General features: G+C 37.9%; 1 protein-coding gene and 1 long non-coding RNA gene across 3 annotated transcripts in view; one reads left to right on the top strand and one right to left on the bottom strand.

Annotated features, from left to right (window-relative positions):
* The window catches only part of LOC148128764 (uncharacterized), a 77477-nt gene that overhangs the window by 4746 nt on the left and 48685 nt on the right, over positions 1 to 24046 (top strand). The gene's annotated exons all lie outside the window — the stretch shown is intronic.
* Positions 9729 to 12838, bottom strand: LOC113420832 (3'-5' RNA nuclease TATDN2-like). Its single transcript, XM_087945824.1, is given in 5 exon segments — positions 9729 to 12565; positions 12568 to 12612; positions 12615 to 12666; positions 12668 to 12718; positions 12720 to 12838. Coding segments are annotated over 5 exon segments (2709 nt in total). The 3' UTR covers positions 9729 to 10123.

Below are 24046 nucleotides of genomic sequence, written 5' to 3'. Positions count from 1 at the left end.
TCTCTACAGCTTTGTGAAAAGCAAGCCAAATCTTGTACAGTCAAAGAATGCACAGTAGTGTATTCGCATGGTATATTTTACATGGATTGAATTTCCATGATCAGATTCCCTTATAGTTGAATTTTGGTTTTGCTTTCCAATGCTATGAAACAGCATTGTGGTAGGTCATAATAAATAAATAATATTTTTAAAATATTATTTGTTTGTTATATATGAATATATTACTTTATAGATAGACTTGTATAGTATGGAATTGTAGAGAACATATTAAAACAGAGAAAATGTTTTAAAGTCAAGATGTCTCATTTAAGGAAACTAAAAATGTATTTTCTGAGTTTTAAAAAACTTAAAACTGACAAGTTGATTTTATTTTTGCCAACCTACTTAAAATATTAAAAAGATTCATTGCTTGATCATGAAATAATTGTGTAGTTTTTAGCATCTTAGCATCTCCAGAGTTAAGGCAGAAAAGGGAGGATTTTTTTTGTTAATTAAAGCAATTTCTTGTTTGCTTTGCTATGTCAAACAAAGCAAGCTATTTGTCACTGTGGTTTGTGTATTTTTTTAAAGAGCTTTCAACTTTGATCTGAAGCAAAGTGCACTGATAGAAAAGATGACAGAAGTAACAAATCCACCATGTCCATTGTCGCTCAGACAAACTCTTTAAGTCAATAAAGGATGAGATTTAGAGGTAGAAAGCCATATGACTTAGGATGAGGCTTGTGCATGCTTGTGAGAAAATGTAGACCTTTGCCTTCTTTCCTTCAGACAAAGGTGTGGGGAAATTTATTAGCCAGGAATTCAGTCCAGTATGTACAATGAAAAGGTGCCTCATTTAGGCCTGGGTTTTGCTTGCTTTTCTAGGCAAACAATCCCATTTAAAAAAGCAGCACTGAGCTGGGCCTGTGGCATGTAACAGCTGTTTTATTCAAAGTGTCAGCCCAATAGATCTCAGGCCATGCTTTGGTGATTCCAGAGTTGACACTAATGTCTTTTAAATACCACATTTTGAGTTATATTCAAATTATAAGTTTTTTTTAAAAAAAATGGTCAAAATAATTTTGCCCAGTACGAGTAATGTTGATGTCACTGAATAAATGAAGTGAAGAACAAAAGTTCTTATTTGAAACTGACACCAATACATTGATCCATATTTGGTTTTTCAAGAAGCTTTGTAAACTCCATTGTATACCCTTTAGTGAGATTAACTTTCTTGACTACACGGTTGAATACAGACATGGCTGCTCAAACGGACAATGGGAAGTACAAAGATCAAATGGCTGTCACTCCAACTGAAAAAAAAATGGTAAGAAAAATCTTCATGTCTGACTCTTGGTGACTCTATGGACCAGGACTCTCCGTGCCTTACAATTTTGTACTACTTCCTTGAGTTGTTCTATGCTTTGACTCGGAATGGGACATCTCACCGCGGCCAACTCACTATGGCCAACTCGCCACTGGACAACTTGCTGTAGAGCAATTAACAATTCAGTTTAATTATTTAAAATAAATTAAAAATATTTTAATTTTTATCATTCACATTTCATCCTTTTTCATCCTTCCTTTAATGATTCTATTCCACAATTTCTTTGATATTAGTGTAGCTCTTGTCCCACAGTGAGTTGTCCTGTGACAAGTTGGCCATGGTGAGTTGTCCCATAGCGAATTGGCTGCAACAAGTTGGCTAATGCAAGTTGTCCATGGCAAGTTGTCCGTGGCAAGTTGTCCATGATGAGTTGTCCATGGCAAGTTGGCTGCAACAAATTGTCATAGACCACTCTGGTTGGTGTCAGCTTTGTTGGTGTCCAGACACCATGTTCTTTGGAAACCTGGTTTTCTTTTACCACTAACTCTTCCAAGCACAATTATTTTCTACAGTGAATTCTCCCTTCAGTAAATAACATGGCCAAAATAAATGACACAGTTTTGTGATTTTGCCTTCAAGGGACATATCTGGTTTGTTGATGAGGGCCTCACTGGTCACCTTTGCTGTACAATGAATATATAGAAGCCATTTCTAGCATCAGTCAATTTTCTTCCTATCTTGCTTTTTTTAGGTCCAACTTTTACAATTTGCCCTAGAGGATGCTATTCTAAGAGAAGAAGCTTTCTGGTGTCAAACCAATAAACTTGATTGTGTAGGTTTGAATCAGAATGAATCTTAAGAATGCTATTCTGAAGCAGTCTTATGAAAGAATAACTAGTATTGATACAGTAAACCTTATTTCAGTGCAAAATTATTTGTATTGCTGGCGGTGTTTTCAGGGCCTGTTTCTTGGCTGGTGTTTCTGAAGGATTTTGATAAAAGGGTACTTCTATGAGAGACACTTATATTAGTGGTATCTGGAACTATTTACATTGACTCTCAGAATTCATGAACAAATTAATAAGCCTGAGGGCTTAGTTGGAACATCATTTTTGAGGAAGGAGATCAAATTGGAGGATTATTCCTTCCAATCTTAAGATCACAAATTCAGTGGATCAAATAATTCTAACATTGTATATAATGTCCAAAGTGGGCTACTGAAAAAATAATTTCCCAACTAATTGCTTCTCCATTTGACCACCAGGGCAACAAATGCAAGAATGCACATTTAGCGAAAGGATCTTTTCCTACTGTTTCTTGCTAAAGATTATATTCTTAATAACTGGCGCCAAAAGTTGGAGTTGGTAAATAGAATTTGTTTATTTGAGGGATCTTCTGTTTCCTATAGTATCTGCCTGGGAGGTATCATCTCATTTATTCATGCTGTGTGGGTGTTTTTCTATCTCTATGGCTTTTCTGATTATTCTGTTGTTGAAGTGTTCAGTTTTGGCGATAGTTCTGGTATTTTTATGGTCAGCATGAATAAACAAGATGATACCTCCCGCCTACCAGCCATTTGGAAACCCGCACTCATTAACAAACGAGTACCTAACATGAAGAATGACACCAGACCCACACCCATGAGGGCCACACAAGATGTTACCACCACACTTCCACGTAGAAAGCAGACTCACACCCACACAGAAGATGAGACACGACCACGGACCAGAAGCCGTACCGCAGCTACATCACTACCCGCTTCAAACCCCTCCGACCCATACATGAAGCGAACAGACGCCCACCATGAAGATGTGGCACGACCACAAACACGAAGCCAAACAACAGGATCACAGCTCACCAGCTCAAATCCCCCAGCAACTAAGACTAACCTGAGCACAACCAAGCCCCCACCTGAATAGAACACACCCCCAGCCAATCAGAACACAGCCAACCCCCCAACCAATCAGAACACAGCCAAGCCCCCAACCAATCAAGTCACACCCCACTAGCAGTTAAAAGGAAGAAGCAGCTGCAAGCTCACATTACTCCGAGAAGCACAAAGCCGAAGACACAAGCTTGAAGATGATGAATGAGATTTTGTCGAAACATCGCCAAGATACTTCCAATTTTACGTGGGAGAAAACCTGAATAACCAAAGATCCATATACATACATACATACATACATATATATATATAAATGTCTCCGTCATCTTAGCCTAAAATGAATATTTTATACAAAATCACATGGGGCATGTGAAAGTTCATCTATCTGAAACTATGTTTTATTTTTCACACACACTCATTCAATTCTCATTAATGTTTAAAAAATATGAATTGGCTCTTTGCCTTTGCTATGTGAATGTTTAATTTTATTGAACATTTCCATTATTTTTGCCCCATTAATTTGGTGCCCCAGCCATTTAGATCTATGTGTTTTGTTCAATTTGTAAATCAATTATACATCAGAATATATTTTCTGCATATTACCAAAGTGTACTTTTATGTCAGCTTCATGAAAGCATCTCAGTTCTGATTGGTAGTGATTACCATTAGGAAATGTTGGATTTGAATTTGGCCTATTATTTCTTTTTCCGTCTTTTTCTTTTATAAATCTTCTTTTACCCACGTTGCCTAATTATTGTATCTGCCTCTTTTATTTGATCTATGACCATAAGTAAATTCGTTCTCCTTTTCTGTAGTAGCACCTGCCCTTTGGAACGAGGTTCCCCAAAATCTGAACAGTTCCAAGCTGCTATTGTTTAGAAGAGCCGTGGTGAGAGAATGAAACCCTTCACTTCATTCTTTCTGGTCTGTGGCCCTTGCAATAATTTAGATTTACCCTTTATCTTTTATTGATGTTATTGTAATTTCTTTGTTTCATTGTTGTGAAGCTCCCAGAATTATTGAGAGTTGAATGGTATATGAGTTTAAATAATAACAACTTAAAAAGAGCCTGCTAGTTGGTATGAAGTGATCCTCTTTAATTAATTAAAGAGTTTTGTATGTGTATGTTTGTGTGTTTATGAGTATGTATGTGTATGTATATGCATTTCTCCTTGAAAATTATTAATGCATGAAGCAATGCCAATGACAATAGAATAGAAAAGAATAGAATAGAATACTTTATTGTCATTGCATTCTACAAATACAATGAAATTTGAAAGCTACTCCAGCACAGTGTCCCAAACGCCACATCACAATCACACTACAGAGTATTTAAAAATTAAAATAATTAAAATAATAATTAAAAACCGAGTTTAAAACCTATCTAAAACATATAGTAAGTTAGATAGTTTAAAAATGCCACTATATACATAGGCCACTATATACATATGCATTGTGACAATCAAGGTTGTGTGATTGTAATGGGAATACCTCCTGATATATTAAGGCAGGGGGTGTCAAACTCAAGGCCCGGGAGTCAGTTCTGGTCCGTGGGATACTTAGATCCAGCCCATGGGGGAGCCCTGGAAATAGTGAAGGACTGGGCTGCGGTGACTCAGCCAGTGAAAATGTGGCTCTCCCGAGCTCCGTTTTTCCTGGGAGAGGGTTGCAGGAGGCTGTCCCAACTGAAAACTGGAGCCCATTTTCTCTGGCAGAGCACTCGGGCCACAGACCCCCCGACACAAGTGATGTCAAGCTAGCCACACCCACCCTGCCCACGCCTACCCCGGCCCCTGAGGTCAAACACAACCCTACAATTGAAGCCTACAATTATGCGACCTTCAGTGAAATTGAGTTTGACACCCCTGTATAAGATACCTTGTTTGCCAGGCGTTCAGTTTGTCTGACTACAAATCTTTTCATACTTTGCACACCCTATCTTGTTTTGTAATGTGGGATAGTGAGTATTCTAATCTACACTGGGGAATATCGACATGGGGGGAGGTCATAATGGCAGCCACAACCCTACAATTGAAGTCCCATCTATATTTAAGATGGTATACATAAAAACGGCTTGGCTTTGATTACACATCTTGACCTTTTTTCACCCCTCTGTAGGTACTCCTGGTGCAGATTAAGGAAAATAATTCCTGACTCCTTGCCAGGAAAGTTATATGAAGCCAGTGCTTTTCTTCACTGAAGGAAAAAAAATGGGTAGAAATGTCATAAATAGATTATTTGGTTCTAAACATTATTTCTTTGTCAGTTTTGATCTGGGTACATTATATAATTGCATTGAGATGATAGTTTTAAGTCGGCAGGCAATTTACTTCAAAGAGACAGAAGTTAGGACAGCTCTTGCCTGCCCTCCTCTTTTCAAAGATCATTTCCAGAATGGGAGAAAGGAAGTGTTTTGAAGCGGTTAAGTGATTTCTCTCCCTTCACAGACAATTCTTAATTGAGTTTTGGCACATTCTGTACATTTTTAGATCAGCATCAAAGCTAGTGTCCGTCCAGTGATAAGCAGCTTGTTCTCAGGTTTCAAAAAAAAAAAGAAGAAAATACACACATATACACACAGATGGCACATATATACACACATTTATATAAAGCCTTTATTTTCCATATTGTTTCGATGTATGTATATATGCATGTATGTGTGTGTATATGGATACACACACATACAGCCTTCATTTTCCACATCCTTTACACACACACACACACACAAACACATTTTCCATTAAGCTGAAATGTCCCTATTGCTATAAAATAAAAGAAACATAGAGCAAGATATGGCCTCAGGTGCTGAACTGGGAATATATAAATGCTGTGGATTGAATTTACCCTTAAATTTTACCCAGAAAATCACTATGGAATTAGGATTGGTAACACAGCCAGCAAGATATTTAGACTGAATTTGGCATTTTTATCCACCTATTGAGTCCTTCCTAAGCCCATGAGAAAGATGCCATTCTCTGTGCCTCTATTTGTTTTATTAATCCTTTGTAAAACTGTAGATTAGGGTTAATCTGGACGATCAACAATATCATTTGTATTGTAATATATTATAAAAGTATTGTGATATTAGTTATTAGCAGTGCTAAGTTGTCCCATTTGTAGAAATGTTATTTTAATTGTCTGTATCAGAAATAACTTCCAGGGAAATGTCTTTCAGAAAAACATATTGATTTTTTCTCAGGAGAGAACAATATATGTAAGAGAATGAAAAAGGGCCAATTTTATTATTTTCATTGCATTTATAGCCATCGGACATTGGATAAATTGATTCCTTCCATCAATCTGTGAACATTATATATATCTTTATTATGTGTAAATGTGGAACTTCCCTTGAGAAGTGTGCAAAAGTGATATAAATTGGTGCAATTGGTGTAAAATCGGGCTGCTAGGCTGTTTACAGTTTCAAAGGACATGTATTACATCAGGGCTGCAAACTCGCTGCCCGTGGGCTGGATGCGTCACATGCTAGCTACGCCCATACCCGGTTTAGCGAAGGGGGAGAAAGTCAGGATACATCACATGATAATGCAGTGACGACGCAAGTTTGACACCCCTGTGTTATATAATGCCTCCACTCTAAGATCAGCATTTATTACAAATCCAATACAACCATAATGATATTGCATGCATTGTGTCAATAAGTGTGCAAATGACATCATAACACAAATGATGTCATTTGCTAACTCTTGCTCCCTCAGCAGTTTTTCATGCCTGTGCTGTTCCCAATTGCTTAGCAGATGCAATTTAAGAAGTTAGTATGAAGCTATGAAACCAGGGTATTCTTATTTAATGTCTAGTTTCTTTGCTTACAAATCTATCCAGGAATTATACTCAATAGGAGAGGCCTTTTTAAGAACGTGCTCCTATGGTTATAGCCCTGTCCTTTCCAGTATGTGGAAAAAGTCCTTCTTCTGGATTGTTTTCAGGGCTTTTCTCTCTTAATTTATACAAATAAATTAAAGCCCAGCAGTAGCACTGATCCCAACTTGCTTGCAAATAATTTTACCCCTTGAAGGTTTCTTTGAAGAAATCCAAAGGGATTTTAAAAACTGGATATAAGAATGTAAAGCAATATTTGTACTAAAGCAGTTAAGCTGTTTGTAAACAATTACATGTCTTTCCTGGGTCTTTATTTAAACAGGACAAAGAAACGTTTTGTTGTTCTTCCTGGGATTTGAGTTAATTCAAAATGGAGCAACAAGTTAAAAAAAAAACTCCCTACCATGTGTTTCCTCTTTAATTAGCTAATAGGTATGTAGGTTAAATCCAAAAAAGATTTGGAAAAATCAGTTTAAAATAAACACCTTAAACTGCTCCTCTCATTTTGTTTGAAAATTGTTTTTTTTTAATCACTCTTTTCTCCCTTGGTTCTTCAATTATTGATTTAAGGGAATTCTAGGTTCAAAATACCCTTTTGCATTAAAAACACTCTTAAAAGCACAATTTCATTTAACTGTGGGCTTGGAAGTCAGCCCTTGCCAGTGAAGTGATGGTGTCATAGCATCCTGGCAGACTTTGTATCAGCATAGCTACAGAATTAATGCGGCCATTTGCTAAAAGAGAAAAGCTAACTTATTCCTTGATTCTAAACTGTGGGCGGAAGTGGGAGTGTGGATTTTCGTAGGATAGAATCTCTTATTTAGATAGAATATGTCCTAGGCACATCTGTCTTGACTTAAAAAACACTATTTGCAAGTTGTGAAGTTTATCTGGAGAATTGGAAAGAAGACTATTAAACTTCATCTGAACATTTGAGTGAACAGCACACATCATATGTGAAGCTAAAATTGCCATAGAATTCAGCAGTTTTATGCATATAGTTAATGTGACCTAGAAGAGAGTATAGGTAGTCCTGGAATGTAACCACAATAAGCTCAAAATGTCCACTGCTAAGCAAGGGCCTTGTTAAGCGAGTTTTGCTGCATTTACAACCTTTCTTGCCACAATTGTTAAGTGGACCATGTGGTTGTTAAGTGAATCTAGCTTCTCCCATTGACTTTGTCCGAAGCTGGCTGGGAAGGTTACTAATAATAATCACATGATCCTGGGACAGTGCACTGACACTTAATCATCATCACATAATTAAGGGGATGCTGCAGTACAGATGATCCTCAACTTACAGCAGTTCATTTATTGACTGTTCAAAGTTATAACGGCATTGAAAAAAAGTGACTTATGACCATTTTTCACACTTGCAACTGTTGCAGCATCCCCATGCCCACATGATCAAAATTCAGATGCTTGGCACTGACTCATATTTATGGCGATTGTACTGTCCCGGGGTCATATGATTATCTTTTGCCACCTTCTGACAACAAAGTCAAAGGGAAAACCACATTCACTTAACCAGGTTACTAACTTCACAACTACAATGATTCACTTAATAACTGTGGCAAGAAATGTTGTAAAATGGGGCGAAATTCACTTAACAACAGAAATTTTGGGCTCAATTATGGTCATAATCCGAGGACCAACTGAAGTTGTGTGAAACTTGTGTGTGAAAACTGGTCATAAGCCACTTTTTGCAATGCTCCTTTAAACAGTCACTAAATGAATTGTTGCTAGTCAAAGACGACCTGTAATTTAAAATGGAAACTGATATTGCAGGAAACTGAAAATGGATACTTATTTTAGGCTTATAGCAATTAATGTAGCTAGGAGCCAGCCTCTTACAAATGACTTGCAAGTGATTCTGGAAGTAATAGAGCCTTGGTGGCGCAGTGGTTAGAGTGCAGTACTGCAGGCTACTTCTGCTGCCTGCCGGCTGCCTGCAATGTTGCAGATTGAATCCCACCAGGCTCAGGGTTGACTCAGCCTTCCATCCTTCTGCGGTGGGTAAAATGAGGACCCAGATTGTTGGGGACAATAGGTTGATTCTGTAAATCGCTTAGAGAGAGCTGTAAACCACTATAAAGCGGTATATAAGTCTAAGCTCTATTGCTATTGTTATTAGCTCTATACTGGGAAGATCTCCTTTGGGGTGACTGGCCTGAATATTTCTTTAGATTTTGTTTTAGATTCTTTATATTCTTTCCATTTTTTAAAAAAAAATGAAAAGATTGAATGATTCAGTTTCAACCATAATCTGTAAATGAATGAAGTTTACATAAGCTTTATTGAGAAATAAAAATGAAAGTTGATAATAAGTTGTTCAAAGTCAAAATAATACATAAAATTATAGAAACATATAATCCAATGAAGAACCAAATGAAGAACTCTCCAAAGAGATCGAAATTATAAAATTCAAATGCAAATTAAAACTCAGTCAGATTTTCATGAATAACCTTGACATCTTATTTTATATCTTAACTTTGTTCCATTATTCTGCATGTATATGGGTATTTTTCATTTCAACAGAATGAAGCTAGAGAACATGTGTGACATTTACTAATAGTTTGTAAACAATATTTATGTACTGTACAATATTAGTTTCTCTTTAAAAGCAGTTAATCATTTATTTCTATCTTTGAAAAGAGCAAATCAGTTAACATGTTGAAAAAAAAACTGCTCAGAAAAGGACAGACACTTCATTACATTTTTAAGGCTGTTTCTACAAACAAGTTACATGAATAGGTAATGTTTTTACTGCAGCAGTTAAGTGGTGTGCAGCTCAGAAGTACTTAGATTTAGCTTGACAGTTTTAAGAGTACTATCTGTTTACTTTCTTGAAAAATTAAAACATTGACAAGGATTAGCAACTAAACATAAAGCTATTAGAACTGAAATTAACAGGGGCACCTAAAAAAGCAGGAACAATTAACAGAATTGGTGGTATTAAAAAAAGCTATGAAAGGGTATTCAGTATTAGTGTAGAAGTCCAAATCAATAATTACATTACAAAATAAATTTAAAGGGATCTAATCATTTTACAAAAAAGTTTCCTCTTTTAGTTTCCCCCCTTTCTTTTGACCTTCTTACAAGTCATATATTTTGTAGGTGTTTTGCCTTAGAGCAGCTAATGTGGCAGGTAATGACACTTCTTTGAGGCAGGCAATCTCTTTCACTGTGTGCAGAGCTAATCCAGGATGTGAAAACTGGCTGACTCGTTTTGGCACCTGTCGAGGAAGGAAATAAGGTGCATCTGTTTCTACCACTATTCTGTTTAATGGGATTTTTTGAACAGAGTCTCTAACCTCATTTGCTGATGGGTAAGACAGCAATGCAGTGAATCCAACAGTCAGATTTGGAAAATAGTCTAAAAGTGGTTCAATAACACTATAGCGTCCAATGAAACAATGCCTGTGTATTTTATAGTCTTTTGGCACACATTTTTTCATGATTTCTAACAGATCACCATCAGCATCTCTGCAGTGAATGACCAATGGCTTCCTTAAGGAAACAGCTAGATTCAGTTGCCTCTCAAAAACCTCATGCTGCTTTGGAATTTCTGTACGACATTTGTAAGAGTAATCCAGTCCTATTTCACCAAAGGCAATAGATTTGGGGTGTCTCATTGCCTGCATGAGATTTCTTTCATGAAGATCTGTATAATAACAAGCAAAGTGGGGGTGGCAGCCAAATGCCCCCCAAACCATATCTTCCTTTAATAAATCTTCCCATAAGTTGTTTCTTAAAGTACAAGGGTCACAAAAGTCAGCTATGCAGCCCTGAAATTCTTTAGGAAAAGTGCTGCTGTGTCTTTTCCTAAATTCAGAAAAAGTTCCTTTGAAGGATGTTTTTGAATATAACATGTCCAAATGGCAGTGTGTGTCAATGAAGCCGCCTTGTAAATATTTGGGCAAGCTCATAGGCAAATCCTGGTCTACACAATTATTAGTGAAATAATCTGACTTACATGATGAAGAAAATATGGGAATATATGTTCCTCTTTCCATGTTTTGGGGTCTTTTTTTCTCTTTATAATCCCGTAAAGAACCATATGACCACACTTTCTCTTGCGCACTTTCCACTGAAGGTTTTTTATCTTTTGCTGCTCTCATTGTTCTTTTTAAAGAAATGTCATAGAGATTATTGGAATATGAAATGTTTTCAGTGGATCTTGTAAAAGAATATGTTGGCTTTAGATTGCTTGTTTGGTGTTTTCTATAACAATTCACTTTCTGACTGTAGAAATGAGGAGGATACATCACAAATTCCGTTGTTGACGCTGACATTTCTATCGTTTCTGAAAGTCTGTGATTAGAAATGGAATTTTCTTGTGAAAAGGTGACCAGCGGTCCTCTATCTTCCATGTTGGATCTATAATTTTCAGATGAAAATCCTTTGTTGTGCTCCATACCCTTTTGATATGTTTCTGAATCATCTGTAAACACTGGTTCCAGAGAGGATTCAACAACAACCGCCTTCTGGAAGTTCACAAACTTTTCTGCAGCATCACTTTGTGTTTTAGATAAAGTGGAGGGAATGCATTTGTCCTTTTCTATGTTTTTTTGCTTTGCGCCAGCACTAAAGCTTTTTACAAAAGGTTTCTGATGGTTGCTATTCTGCTTGGTCTCTTCACCTTCATATTCTGAAGCTCCAGAGACCAATCTCCAATTGGCTTCCGATTTCCAATATTGTTTTTTACTTTGGCTAGCAAAAGTATTCCAGCCAGAGGCTTTAGGTAACTGTTTAGGAGAAACTTGACTATTTTTTTGCTCTCCAATTGGTGAAAAGCTGCTTTTAAGTTTGTGTTTTGGTTGGTAATTTTCTTTCCAAAACACTTTAATCTGTTGAACATCTATTTTCTCTTTTACTGGAACATTTGAGTCATTTGATCCCTGATAAAGTTCACTTTTATCACTTGATCCTGTATGAACATATTTGGAAGTATTCACTGGCTTGGAAAGTTCTCTCATGCTATATTTAGCTTTGTTTCTGGTTTCTGTAGCAGCCTTCTCAATGTTGGAAATCTGTTGAGGCTCCAATTCACGTTCAGGTCTTGTTAGTTTATAATCTGACCAACATTGTTGTTTATTGTCTTGCTTGACAGAAATGTTATGTTCCTGTGGTGTAGTTTCCAAACAATGTGAATTGTTTCTAATTTCTAGCCCTCTACTTTTTGATGCTACTGAAAATTCTCCCAGGTTGTTAACTGGTCCAAGTTCCTCTTTTCCAGAAGAGCTTTCTTTATGAATTTCATTTGTAGAAGTTTTTCTTCGGGCTTGCAATTCTCTCCCAAATACACTCAGCAGAGCTTTACGATATATTTTTCGAGCTCCTTCACCCTGATCTTGGTCTTTTATTTTTCTCTGGACACATTCAGCAGACTTTTCTTTTAAGGCACTTTTTCTTTCAGGGTCTGGAGAATCGTTTGCGCCTGCCTCTCTACCATCTTCTTGCTTAACCTTCAGCTTCTCAGGGGCCTGAGAGGAAGATGCCATATCTTTAATAGATTTATCCGAAGCGGCGGTGGGGGGGAGGGCTTTATAAGAAAGCTTTTGCTGGGGGCGAGAGGGTCTACTCTTGGCCTTCCTTAGCCCTGCTGCTAATGCATCGTATTACTTCAAATTCATCAATCGCCGGCAGCGAATGAAGTTCGGGAAAACTACCTGCGCGGGGAGAAGACCCCGAGTCTTCGTATACGCAGCCTCCCTGCCGTCACCGGGACTCGCGGGAAGAAGGCTAGAAGCGTTTCGTGAGGCTTGCAAAGCTGTCCGCTCGGCTTTGCATCTCCTGCTTGGCTGCATCGAAGTTAAATTTTCTTCTCCCAGGCGTTGGAAACGGTCCGGGTCACCTTTAAGCTGCGCCGCCCGTTGCCTCGTCACAGCTGCCCCTTGGCGGCTCGATCCGCCGGATCTGCTTCCGCGCCTTCTTTCCGTCGCCTGCCTTGCCCACCTCCCGCTGTCGCACCTCCAAAGTGCCGGAAAGAAGGCGTTCTTCGATCTGCCCAGTGCTATTTTTTGGGAAGCCCGATCATCCGTCCAGGAAAATTGCTAAGAGTACGCTACAGTAGTCAAGAGCATCCTAGGGCAATAGAAGACTAACAGAGAGCAACTCTCCGTTTGTGTTATAGTCAAACAGAGTCGCCTGATTGGAATCCTCCACCTTGGTGGCTTGAACATGTCCCCCTAAGCAACATTTATGAAAGTGCCTTCAGCACGCTGTCAAAAGTTTCAACAACCATGCTGGCTAAGAACTCTTTTACTCCCCATCTCATTCCTTATAATGTTAAACCAAATACAAGCTTAGATGGAGGAATAGAATGGAGTAGAGTAGAGTAGAGTAGAGTAGAGTAGAGTAGAGTAGAGTAGAGTAGAGTAGAGTAGAAGAGTAGAGTAGAGTAGAAGAGTAGAGTAGAGTAGAGTAGAGTAGAGTAGAGTAGAGTAGAGTAGAGTAGAGTAGAGTAGAGTAGAATAACAGAGTTGGAGGACCTTGGAGGTCTTCTAGTCCAACCCCCTATCTAGGCAGGAAACCCTACACCACTTCAGACAAATTGTTATCCAATTCATTAACTTTTGATAAATGAAAAAAAATTGTAGAAGTACTAAGAACCAATTAAAGAAACAATTTCTATAATTACAAGGTATCAAATGTAAGCTCTATTTACACCACTTCAGCTTGATGCTTTTTCTATCTGTTGCCTGCAAAGGACTAAAAGTAATTCTCTTCTTGCCAGGAAATATAGTTTCTACCAGTTCTTTGGTTTGATAGCAACCTAATGTGGTCAATCGGAACAAAAAAATTGTTTCTTTTAATTGTGTGAGAATTAATGTTCACACTGCCAAATCTCTGTATATAAAAAGAGTTCATTTTGGAAAGGAAGAAATATGAGGGAACTTATAAATGAATTTCAAAATAAAAAATAAAGACAATTCAAATTAAAGCAATTACATGTCATTTGTTTAAGTAAAATAACATATGAAGAGAATGGCATGAAAGAGGCCATCTTTACATCCTGATTAATGTTATTCAACTGTCCCTTTCTCTAGTTGTTTGGAGTGCTACTATTTCTGTGTGGTAGAGTAGAGAGATATTTATATCTAAAAAAAAAAGCTGCCCAACTTTCTCTCAGTAACTCCGGGCAGCTTGCAAAGAGAAAAACCTAATATAAAAAAACCATAAAATAAAAATGTTAAAATCACTCTCTTAAGGGGATTGATTGTTGCTTTAGACAATAAAATGAGATCCTCTGGTCATAGGTCTAGCAAGCCAATAACATAATTACTATTGGAGGTATGGCTTTCCCAACAGCCCTATAGTTGATTCTCAGTCATCCACGTCATGGTTGTCCCAAAGGTGCTTTTTCAGGAGGCCAGTGGACTTTCTGTTTTTTTTTTTCTTTTGAAGACGTTTCGCTTCTCATCCAAGAAGCTTCTTCAGCTCTGACAGGATAGTGGGGAATGGAAGGGTTTATACTCCCTGCAGACAGCTCGTCATTTGCATCCTTCTAGAGGGTCATCGAAGTGCTTGGAGGCTTATCAGTGTCCCCAGAGTCACTTGATTGCTGGCGTCTGCAATGTTTCCTTTGGAAATCCATTCCTACTCCACACCATTCAAAGGTTGTTCATCCCAAATTGTATAGCTAAAAGTCTGTAGAGATTCTCAGTCATGGTTGTCCCAAAGGTGCTTTTCCAGGAGGCAACTGAACTTTCTTGTTTTTTCTTTTGAAGACGTTTCACTTCTCATCCAAGAAATTGCAGACTACAGGAACCAGGAGCACTACCCACATGATTCCGAGGACACAAATAAACCTCCAAATGCTTCAAAGACCCTTTAAAAGGATGCAGATGACCAGCTGTCTGCAAGGAACATAAATCCTTCCGTTCCCCAGCATCCTGTCAGAGCTGAAGAAGCTTCTTGGATGAGAAGCAAAATGTCTTCAAAAGGAAAAAAAAACAAGTAAGTCTAGTTGCCTTCTGATATAATGGTGTGGGAGGATGATCTTGAGAGACTGGCCCAAAGAGACTGCCTAGGGCAGGGTGTCCAACCTTGGCAACTTTAAGACTTGTGGACTTCAACTCCCAGAGTTCCTCAGCCAGCAAAGCTGGCTGAGGAACTCTGGGAGTTGAAGTCCAAAAGTCTTAAAGTTGCCAAGGTTGGACATCCCTGGCCTAGGGAATGGTCAAATAAGAAACATCATAGTTTGTAGTTGGAGAATGGGTGGAGCAAGGGAATCAGAAGAGACCCTCCCTGATTTATTGGATTATAACTGTATTTTCAGACTTGCAAGGTTCCATTAATATAGCTTTATAATAAAGTAGAAACAGCTCATCTGGTCATGTCTCCTCTCTGGATACCAGTAAGGCTGACATCTAGTGTGAAACAAAGTATAACACACTTATACTGGAAAGGCTTACTAAGAAACAAAAGATGAGTTCTGATCCTCCCAGCAATGTGGCTGTTTATCAAATGTGGCTAATAAGCCATCAATACACTAGCCAGAGTCACTTTCTGTGAGATGGGTGGCCATATAAATTTGAATGAATGAATAGAAAGGAAGTGTGGTAGAGTGGTTAATACGTTGGATTTGGAATGGTTCTAGGATCCAGATTCTAGTCCACCTTCAGTCATGGGAAGTTCATTGGGTGGTAGGGGAACAAGTCACTCTCTCAGCCAAACTTTTTTTGCAAGTTGTTGTGGGAAGAAGTAGAGTAGAGAAAACTCTGTATATCAATAAAAGAAAAATTATCTAGCTCAGAGTTGCACCGTGGAGCCCTTGGTACTGAATGAACTTGATTGTTTATTTGCAGATGTTTCATTACCTCACTAGGTAACATCATCAGTGCATAATACTGCATAATATTACAGGACACTACTGGTGTTATTGTTGATAATGGGTAATGAAACATCTACAACCATATATGTGGTATGTGGGAATGATTTAAGGAGACCAGGGGAATGGTCTCTGTTACAATAGGGAAATGGTCACATAAGAGGCAGTTTAGCCCAGAAGTAATGTGGGTGCGGCAAATGTCTTAGAACAACACCCTTTCCCAGTTTTTTGGGATCTAAAGGCAACAGAGAAGAAATGTACTTTCAGATTTGCAAGATTCTATTAATATAACCTTACAGTAAAGTAGAATTAGGACATCTGGGCGATGTGCTTCCCTTCTGAACTGTCTCATAAGGCTGAGAGAATATCAACTTGTTCTCCTGAATAAAAGGTAGGATATAAATCTACTGAACAAACAGGTTTTGCCCAGATCCACAATTCCTTCCTTTCACAGAGTGAATTTATATTCCTCGAGTTATGACCACAATGTTGACCAAAATTTCCATGGATAAGCAAGACAATTGTTAAGTAACTTTTTGCCTGATTTTTCTGCCATTGTTAAACAAATCACTGCAGTTGTTAAAAGTGAAATCATATGGCCATTATGAAAATCCGGCTTCCTCCGTTGACTTTGCTTGTTGGAAGCCAGCTGGGAAGATTGCAAATGGCGATCATAAGACCCCAGGATGCGGCAACCATTATAAATACGCGGCCATTGCCAACCACCCAAATTTTCATCACTTGACTGTAAGGATGTTGCAATAGTCTAGTACAAGAATCCATTTTAGATCACTTTTTTCAGTGCGATTGTAACTTCAAACAGTTGCTGGTTGTAAGTTGAGGATTACGGTATAATGTTCATTTTAGGTTGTACTGTATTATCAATATGTAGGTTTCCCTAGGAACATTTGGCAATGGGATCATTATTTAAAAAATTCTAATCTTAATTTAAAAATTTCCCATCCACACTATTTCCTGTCAGTTGAGAAACTCATAAAACGTCTATTTCAATTGTTTGCAAGTGTCAGACCTTGATTAAAACAAAATATTAAATTATGAGATTATAATTCACCATGATTTTAAAAACTGAAAAAATTCTTCAGTAATCCGTATTTAGGAAGTCCTTCTTTATACCCCAAAATGTAGTAATATAATAATGCAGAAAAGAGAATCTTACTATTCCTCTCCCAGTCTTTTCACATTCTTGATCATTTTTTTTTTAAAAAAATCTTTTTGTGAAGGGTTGGCTAATTGAAGATCAAAGATGTTAACACTTGGTGACCTGGCTGTATGCCAGCCAGATAATTATGGTCTGCCACTCTGAATCCCACTGTAGTTTCATTATTAAGATCAATTGTTGTATCCAAATAATTGGAATACCTTTCTATCCAAAGTCTTTTATTATCTTATGTAAGTTTTTTTCTGACATCTACTTTAGCCTTGTTACAAAATATGTTTACGTTTGGATTCATATATACAAGAATAATCAAACACTTGATACCATGTTTGTGGGATTGTACCAATTTCAGAAGCTAGCTGAGTGACAGCAAGATTGATCACCAATAGTAGATTTGCCCATAGTATGCTCCTGTTAAAGAGACAGGTGTTAGAGAATTCAAAGCAGGATCCCGTTAATTCCTACAAAAAGCCCCAGGGCTGATCCTTGTATATCCATTTCAGACAAGTGCCCTAGTAAGTGAATATTGTTTCAATAAGGCTCTGATCTGGACCTCCATTTCACATGTGGATGTTGGGAATCACAGAATTTTGCAATGAATCGGCAGTACAGAAATCCAGCATAAAGAGTAAAATCCAGCATAAAGCAGTGCAACAGAGACAAACTCATAAAACGTCTGGGAAATCTTTTCATTGTGTTCAAAGTATGCATTTATTGCTAGAAGATTAAATAAACAGTCTTCTTAGTTATAAGATGTATGATGCCTTTTATGGTTTCACTATTCCATTTTTTAATGTCTATATTGAAAACTATGGTAGACATAAACTGTCAAAAAAGTCAAGATGGTGGCTGTGCTCCCAAGGCTGAAGCTCTGTTCATTTTTATGTGCACTTAAAAAAGGGGAAGGTTTCAGCAATGTAGTACAGCTGCCATCTCCACATTTTTAATCTCCCACGGATGCACTATTTAAGACCCTCTTTAGTATCACTCTATATAATGATACGTGGGGAATGACCATGGGGGACAGGGGAAAGAAACACAGCCAAGGAAATGGTAAGATAGAAGGCTACTTAGCTCTCATAGGAATGTGGGCAGGTCACATGGCTCAGAAAGGACCGTCCCTAGTTTCTTGGCATGTAAAGGGGAACGAGTGAAGGAAGAAATGTACTCTAACAGAATTGGAAGGGACCTTGTAGATCATCTAGTCTAGTGGTCGCCAACCAGTGGGCCTGAGACCACTGGTAGTCCACGAGAAAATTTTGGTGGTCCGCAGAGAAATATCACCCCCAAAGCACTCCCCAAAGCAATTAATCCAGGCTGCGTGAGAACACAAGGCTGCGCTGCCCACATAGCCCACGGGAGCACAAGACTTGTGTCGCTTGCATTGTGAACAAAACATAGTGAGGGAGGGGGGAAAGGGCGGAGGGGAGAACTTGCCCCAAGCACCCCACGCACCTGGCCTAGCCACTGGGCTCCTTCTTTCCACTTCTTTCTTCTTCTTCTTTTGGCTGCATGCAAGGAAAGCAGCAAAAGTTTTTCTTTCTCTCCCCCAAACTCTGCCAGAAATGAGTCTTTGGGCCCCTGCAAAGCATCCTGTTCCAAGAGGCTGCGCAGGCGTGACAAGTCTCACAAAGACTCATATCTGGCGGAGTTTGGGGGAGAGAAAGAAAGACTCCTGCTGCTTCTGCTGCTTTCCTTGCATGAAGCCAAAAGTCAGCCAGTCTCTGTCTGTCTCTGTCTCTGTTTCTCTGTCTCTGTCTCTCTCTCCCTCCTTCCCTTCCTCCCTCCCTCCCTCTCCCTCCCTCGGAGAACGGAGCTGGAGACAGTATCCTGCGATCCCAAATAAAGAATGATTGATTGGTAGGAAAATGGGGTGGGGAATTTTCCGGCAGACTTTTTGGGGGATTGTCCCAGGATCTTTGGTCCGCGGGATTTAAAATTATGAGTTTGGTGGTCCCTGAGGTCCAAAAGGTTGGTGACCCCTGATCTAGTCAACCCCCACCAAGCAAGAGACCCTGCACCATTTCTGACAAATGTCAGTCCAGTCTCTTCTTGAAAGCTTCCAGTGATGAAGTTCTCACAACTTCTGAAAACAACTTCGGTTCCATTGGTTGATTGTTCTCACTGTCAGAATTTTTTTCCTTATTTCTATGTTGAATCTCTCCTTAATCAGTTTCCATACATTATTCCTTGTCTGGCCTTCAGGTGCCTTGGAAAATAGCTTGATCCCCTCCTCTCTGTGGCAGCCCCTCAAATATTGGAAGACTGTTATCCTGTCTCCCCTGGTCCTTCTCTTTACTAGACTAGCCATGCCCCGGTTCCTGCAACCGTTCATCGTATGTTTTAGCCTCCAGTCTCCTAATCATCTTGGTTGTTCTTCTCATTTTAGGCTTGCAGGAGTGTAATCTTACAATAAAATAGAATTAGGTCATCTGACTTTATTTCCTGTCTTATAAACTGATATTTTCTTCCTCTCCATACTGTAGATTAAGTGATAAAAGGCAGTGCTGTCAGATTCATCATTTGCGGAGACCTTTTGAAAGTGAGACTGAAAGGCAGCTCTACATAAAATCAGATTGAGGGCTAGATTTCCAAGATGGAAACAAGGTGCACTAGCACATCTCCAGGGACTGAGGACAATGCTGAGGCACAAACATGACAGCTGGGCAATGTGCCCAGTGAAAAGAATTTCTTTCACAAGAAGAAAGCTGCAAGATCGCCCACTTCAGCTCTGCAGGGCAGCTCCTCACAAGGAAAGCACAACCCACTTTTCTAAAGCACATTTAGATGGAGAAAATGTAGAGACATTCAAAGCAGCAGAGTGTCTAAAACCACCCAGATAAATGTACCTTCAACTTAACAGGAATGATTAAAAAGTACGGAAACCGCTATAAATTAGATGCTCGTTCTGTTTAAGCAAACAAACTATTTATATGACATAACAAAACCGGCTTGGTGATTTTGGACCAGTCACTCTCTCTCAGCCCAACTCACCTCACAGGGTTGTTTGCAAAAGTAATAAAGGTGGGATACAAATACCGTAAAATAATTAAAAAGCCAAAGGTTTCCCCTGCCAATTGTGTCTGACTGGCTCAGGAATTCTGGGAGTTGAACTCCATCGGTCATAAAGGGGCCATAGTTCCCCAGCCCTGCTTTAATTCACAAGGCTGAATAAATTGTAAAATTAAACACGTAAAATTGTTTTAATCTACCCATTAATGAGTCATACTTTGTCTATTTATTTTTATCTGTCCTATCTAAAATATTGTGGCGTGCTTCTGAGAGATCATGGCAGATCTGTGTTGGGGTATGTGAAAATGTATCTTCCCATAATATGAGCTTACTTTACTTTATTGATTAGCCCTTTGACCATATCAAAGCGCAAAGTTCCAGACCCAAATTATTACTAAAATCTGATAACAGTTTAAAATTGAATTGGATAAAATACAATTTAACATGAAATGGGCAAAATAGATCTATTGAGAGCTTATGCAATAATTCATGAGTGTTTTTCTTGTTTCTTCTGAATTGATTCTCCTTTCATGCAAATTAATATTTCAAAAATAACTATGTTTGAAGGAATTTAGCCCACCCTAACATTCTAGGAGTTTGCTCAGTTGAAACAATCTAATTTCTAACATTTTAGATCTTGAGGTTAATACATCCATCTTAAGCAGTCTTGGGAAATGTGTTGAAAAAGGTTATAAAAATTATCAAAATAGAACTAATTTTCAGACAGACAAATGTTTAATCTATACAAGTCCAGAGCTTGTTTGAATGCATGAGAGTAATTTCATGGTTGTTTGGAAACTAGCCAGAGAATGTTGTCAGCTCCTGCCAAATAGCATTTGATTTATTAAAATCTATTATAGTCACTGATGAATCAATTAAAACATATAACTGTAAAATAAATACTTATTGCAGACTTGGTATAAAGAATAAATAACCTGTTGCTTACCGATTAAAAGTCATAACAAAAGCACTATATCAGACAAAGTGCTTTTCTTTAACATTAACACTATTTGTTAATAATATACAGTAGGATATATAAAAGCCCATAGGATCCCAGTGAACCTATGGGCCATGACCTTGGTTTTATAGGCTATTAAAAAACCATCAAATCCTTCCTTGAAATGGTTCACACATCTTCCAGAATAATGTATAATTAAAAGGACCTCTATAATCGTAAAATATTTTATATTTTATAGATTTGTCAAGTAAAAAAAATAACTGTCAAAGTATAAACATTTGGATTCTTCTCTACTTTTGAAAAACATTATTTGGAAGTTCTTGCCTCGAATGAGGATTATTACTTTGGATACTGTTCTGATTTTCCAGCTGATGTACAAAGAACATATTGGCAGCATGGCTGTAATTCTGCTTCTGGTCCTTAAAAAAAGAGAGAAATGAAAATGATTTTTTTGCAAATCTTTGGAATGTATAATATAAAGCATAAATTGTAATTGCACTTCATTTACTAAGTGCTGCATTACCTCATCCTTTAGTTTTAACAATGGATTTTCCATAAATCTTCATATAGTTAAACATGATAAAGTGCTCAACATATCATAGAACATGACAATGCTTATTAGCCCTTGAGAAGTTATTGATTGCTTACCTTGATTAATCTTTTATGGGTCTCCGTAGTATTAATTCCACAGGAGGGGGTGTGAGGCAAGCGAGATGGAGTAGCATTAAACTCCTTCATTCATAACTTTCAGCTTTAGTTACATGAAATTCTCTGACTGATGTCATTAGGCTAATTATAATATATTCTCTCTCTCTCTCTCTCAGCAAAAGTAGTTTGCTTTATCAGATAGTATCAGAATTTCTGATGTTTATTTTCTGCTGAAACTATCAGATTAAAAACTGGTTTGATAAAGTAAAAAAGTGAGTTTCTGGGATCAGAACTCATGAATATTTTTATTATCATTTATGGTAGTCTTCTGCTTTATAACAACAATAGTATTTTTCCAATGCCATTTTGCAAATTTATGAGTGATTAAAAATCTTCCTGTATTCTTATTTGGGATAGTTAAATCTACTCATTATTTTCTATTACTGTTAATATCCTAGAATTCAAAATTTCAGATCACGTTGCAAAGTGTCTTTGGCATCTTTATTGTGCTCTTCTTTTTGAAGTTTAAATTATTCTCACACAATGCATTTTTATAATAGTTCCTGTTATATAAAATATTTTAAAAAGGAACATCCTAAATTTCAGAATTTAAGACCATTTTTCTCATTTCTGAACAGCTGATAATATTTTAGGTGGAAACAAAGACAGCCCAATGCATGATATCATCCTGCCTTCTCTCACAAATTCCTCACACATAAGGATATATCAGGAGACCTTTTCTGATTGCTTAATGCTGGGTCATGCCAGGCTATTAAAAGAGTCTTATTGGATCATCTGTTAGAGGAACTGCCTGGCAAACTTTCCTGTTTGCCATAGTGCATCAAAATAATATTTACCATGGTATAACATGCTAGAGGAAATAGAAACCCTAGTTAGGTTGGCCCATTGGAACACCACCCAATAAAACAGAAATTCCATATGAGCCTTTTTGTGTATCACTCTGTTTTTGAACTTGTAAATTACATGCCAAAAAAGAAAAAAGAAAGAAAGAATAGTTTTCTTTCCTAATGGATAACTACACAGCAGTCTTATACCAGAATCTTAACTCCAGTGTTGTTCTTTATAAAGCTACAAATAATCTTAAGCAGGAGGAACCAGGCAGTTTCTACAATAATCTAGATCAGTGATGATGAATCTTTTTGGCACTGAGTGCCCAAATCAGAACGCTTAACCATGCACAAGCCGGAGACCATCTGGCTGGTGTGCGCAACCCTCTTTTGGGGGGCTGTTTTTCAGGCCATTTTTCAGGCTGTTTTCAGGCCAAAGCACCAGAGGGCAGGGCAAGAAACAATGGCTGGAAGCCAAGGAGAGAAGCAACCTGGAATTAAGGAGAAACTTCCTAACAGTGAGAACAATTTAACCAGTGGAACAGCTTGCCTTCAGAAATGGGCGCTTCATCACTGGAGGTTTTTAGAAGAGACTGGACAGTCACTTCTTTGAAATAATATAGGATCTCCTCCTTGAGCTAAAAGACCTCCAAGGTTCCTTCCAATTCCAATTCCAATTCCAATTCCACTCCTGTTCTATTCTATTCTATTCTATTCTATTCTATTCTATTCTATTCTATTCTATTCCATTCCATTCCATTCCATTCCATTCCATTCCACCCCACCCCAGCCTACCCTACCCTACTCTACTCTATTCCTACAACAATAACTATTTAAGATGGTTAGATCTAAGAATTACCTGGCCAGCTTCCATGCCTAAGGGAGGACTAGAACTCATTGCCTTGTGCTTTCTAGTCCAGCATTTTAATAACCTCCCTAAACTAGCTCTCATGCACTAATCAAGTATAAAAAGATATAGGCTTCAAGGTGAATTATCTAGCTGAAAGAAAGGATTTCTCTAGCAGATTGCAATTAATTTACTTTGATCAATTTCCTTTTGAAGACAAAGCCCATTTTAAAAAAAAAAAAATGTCCCCATTCAAACACAAAATTAACTTTTTGTCTTCTTATGCCACTTGGTACATGACTTTTTCTTCTTGTTTGAATATTTTTTTTATTTTTATTCATAAAATTAAGGTATAATGCAAGAGAGAGAGGGAGGGAGGGAGGGAGGAGGGAGAGAGATTTTACAAAAGCAAAAAAAGATGGAACAATACCCTTGTGAAGACCACACTTGGAATGTTATATCCAGTTTTGGTCACCACATGATGTTGAGACTCTAAAAAAGGTGCAGAGAAGAGATGATTACAGTGATAGAGACTAAAATGTATGAAGAACGGTTGCAAGAATTGGGTATGTTTAGTTTAATAAACAAAAAGACCGGGGCGATATAATAGCAGTGTTCTAATATCTCAGGGGTGCCACAAAAAGAGGGGGGGGGTATTCAACCTATTCTCAAAGCACCTGAAGGCAGGACAA

Source organism: Notechis scutatus, chromosome Z (assembly GCF_049901735.1).
Source record: "Notechis scutatus isolate UNSWTSFEM ecotype Mainland chromosome Z, rNotScu1.2, whole genome shotgun sequence".
Classification (NCBI taxonomy): Eukaryota; Metazoa; Chordata; class Lepidosauria; order Squamata; family Elapidae; genus Notechis; species Notechis scutatus.
Note: the sequence above shows the minus strand (reverse complement) of the source record. Positions and strands in the feature narration are given on the sequence as shown.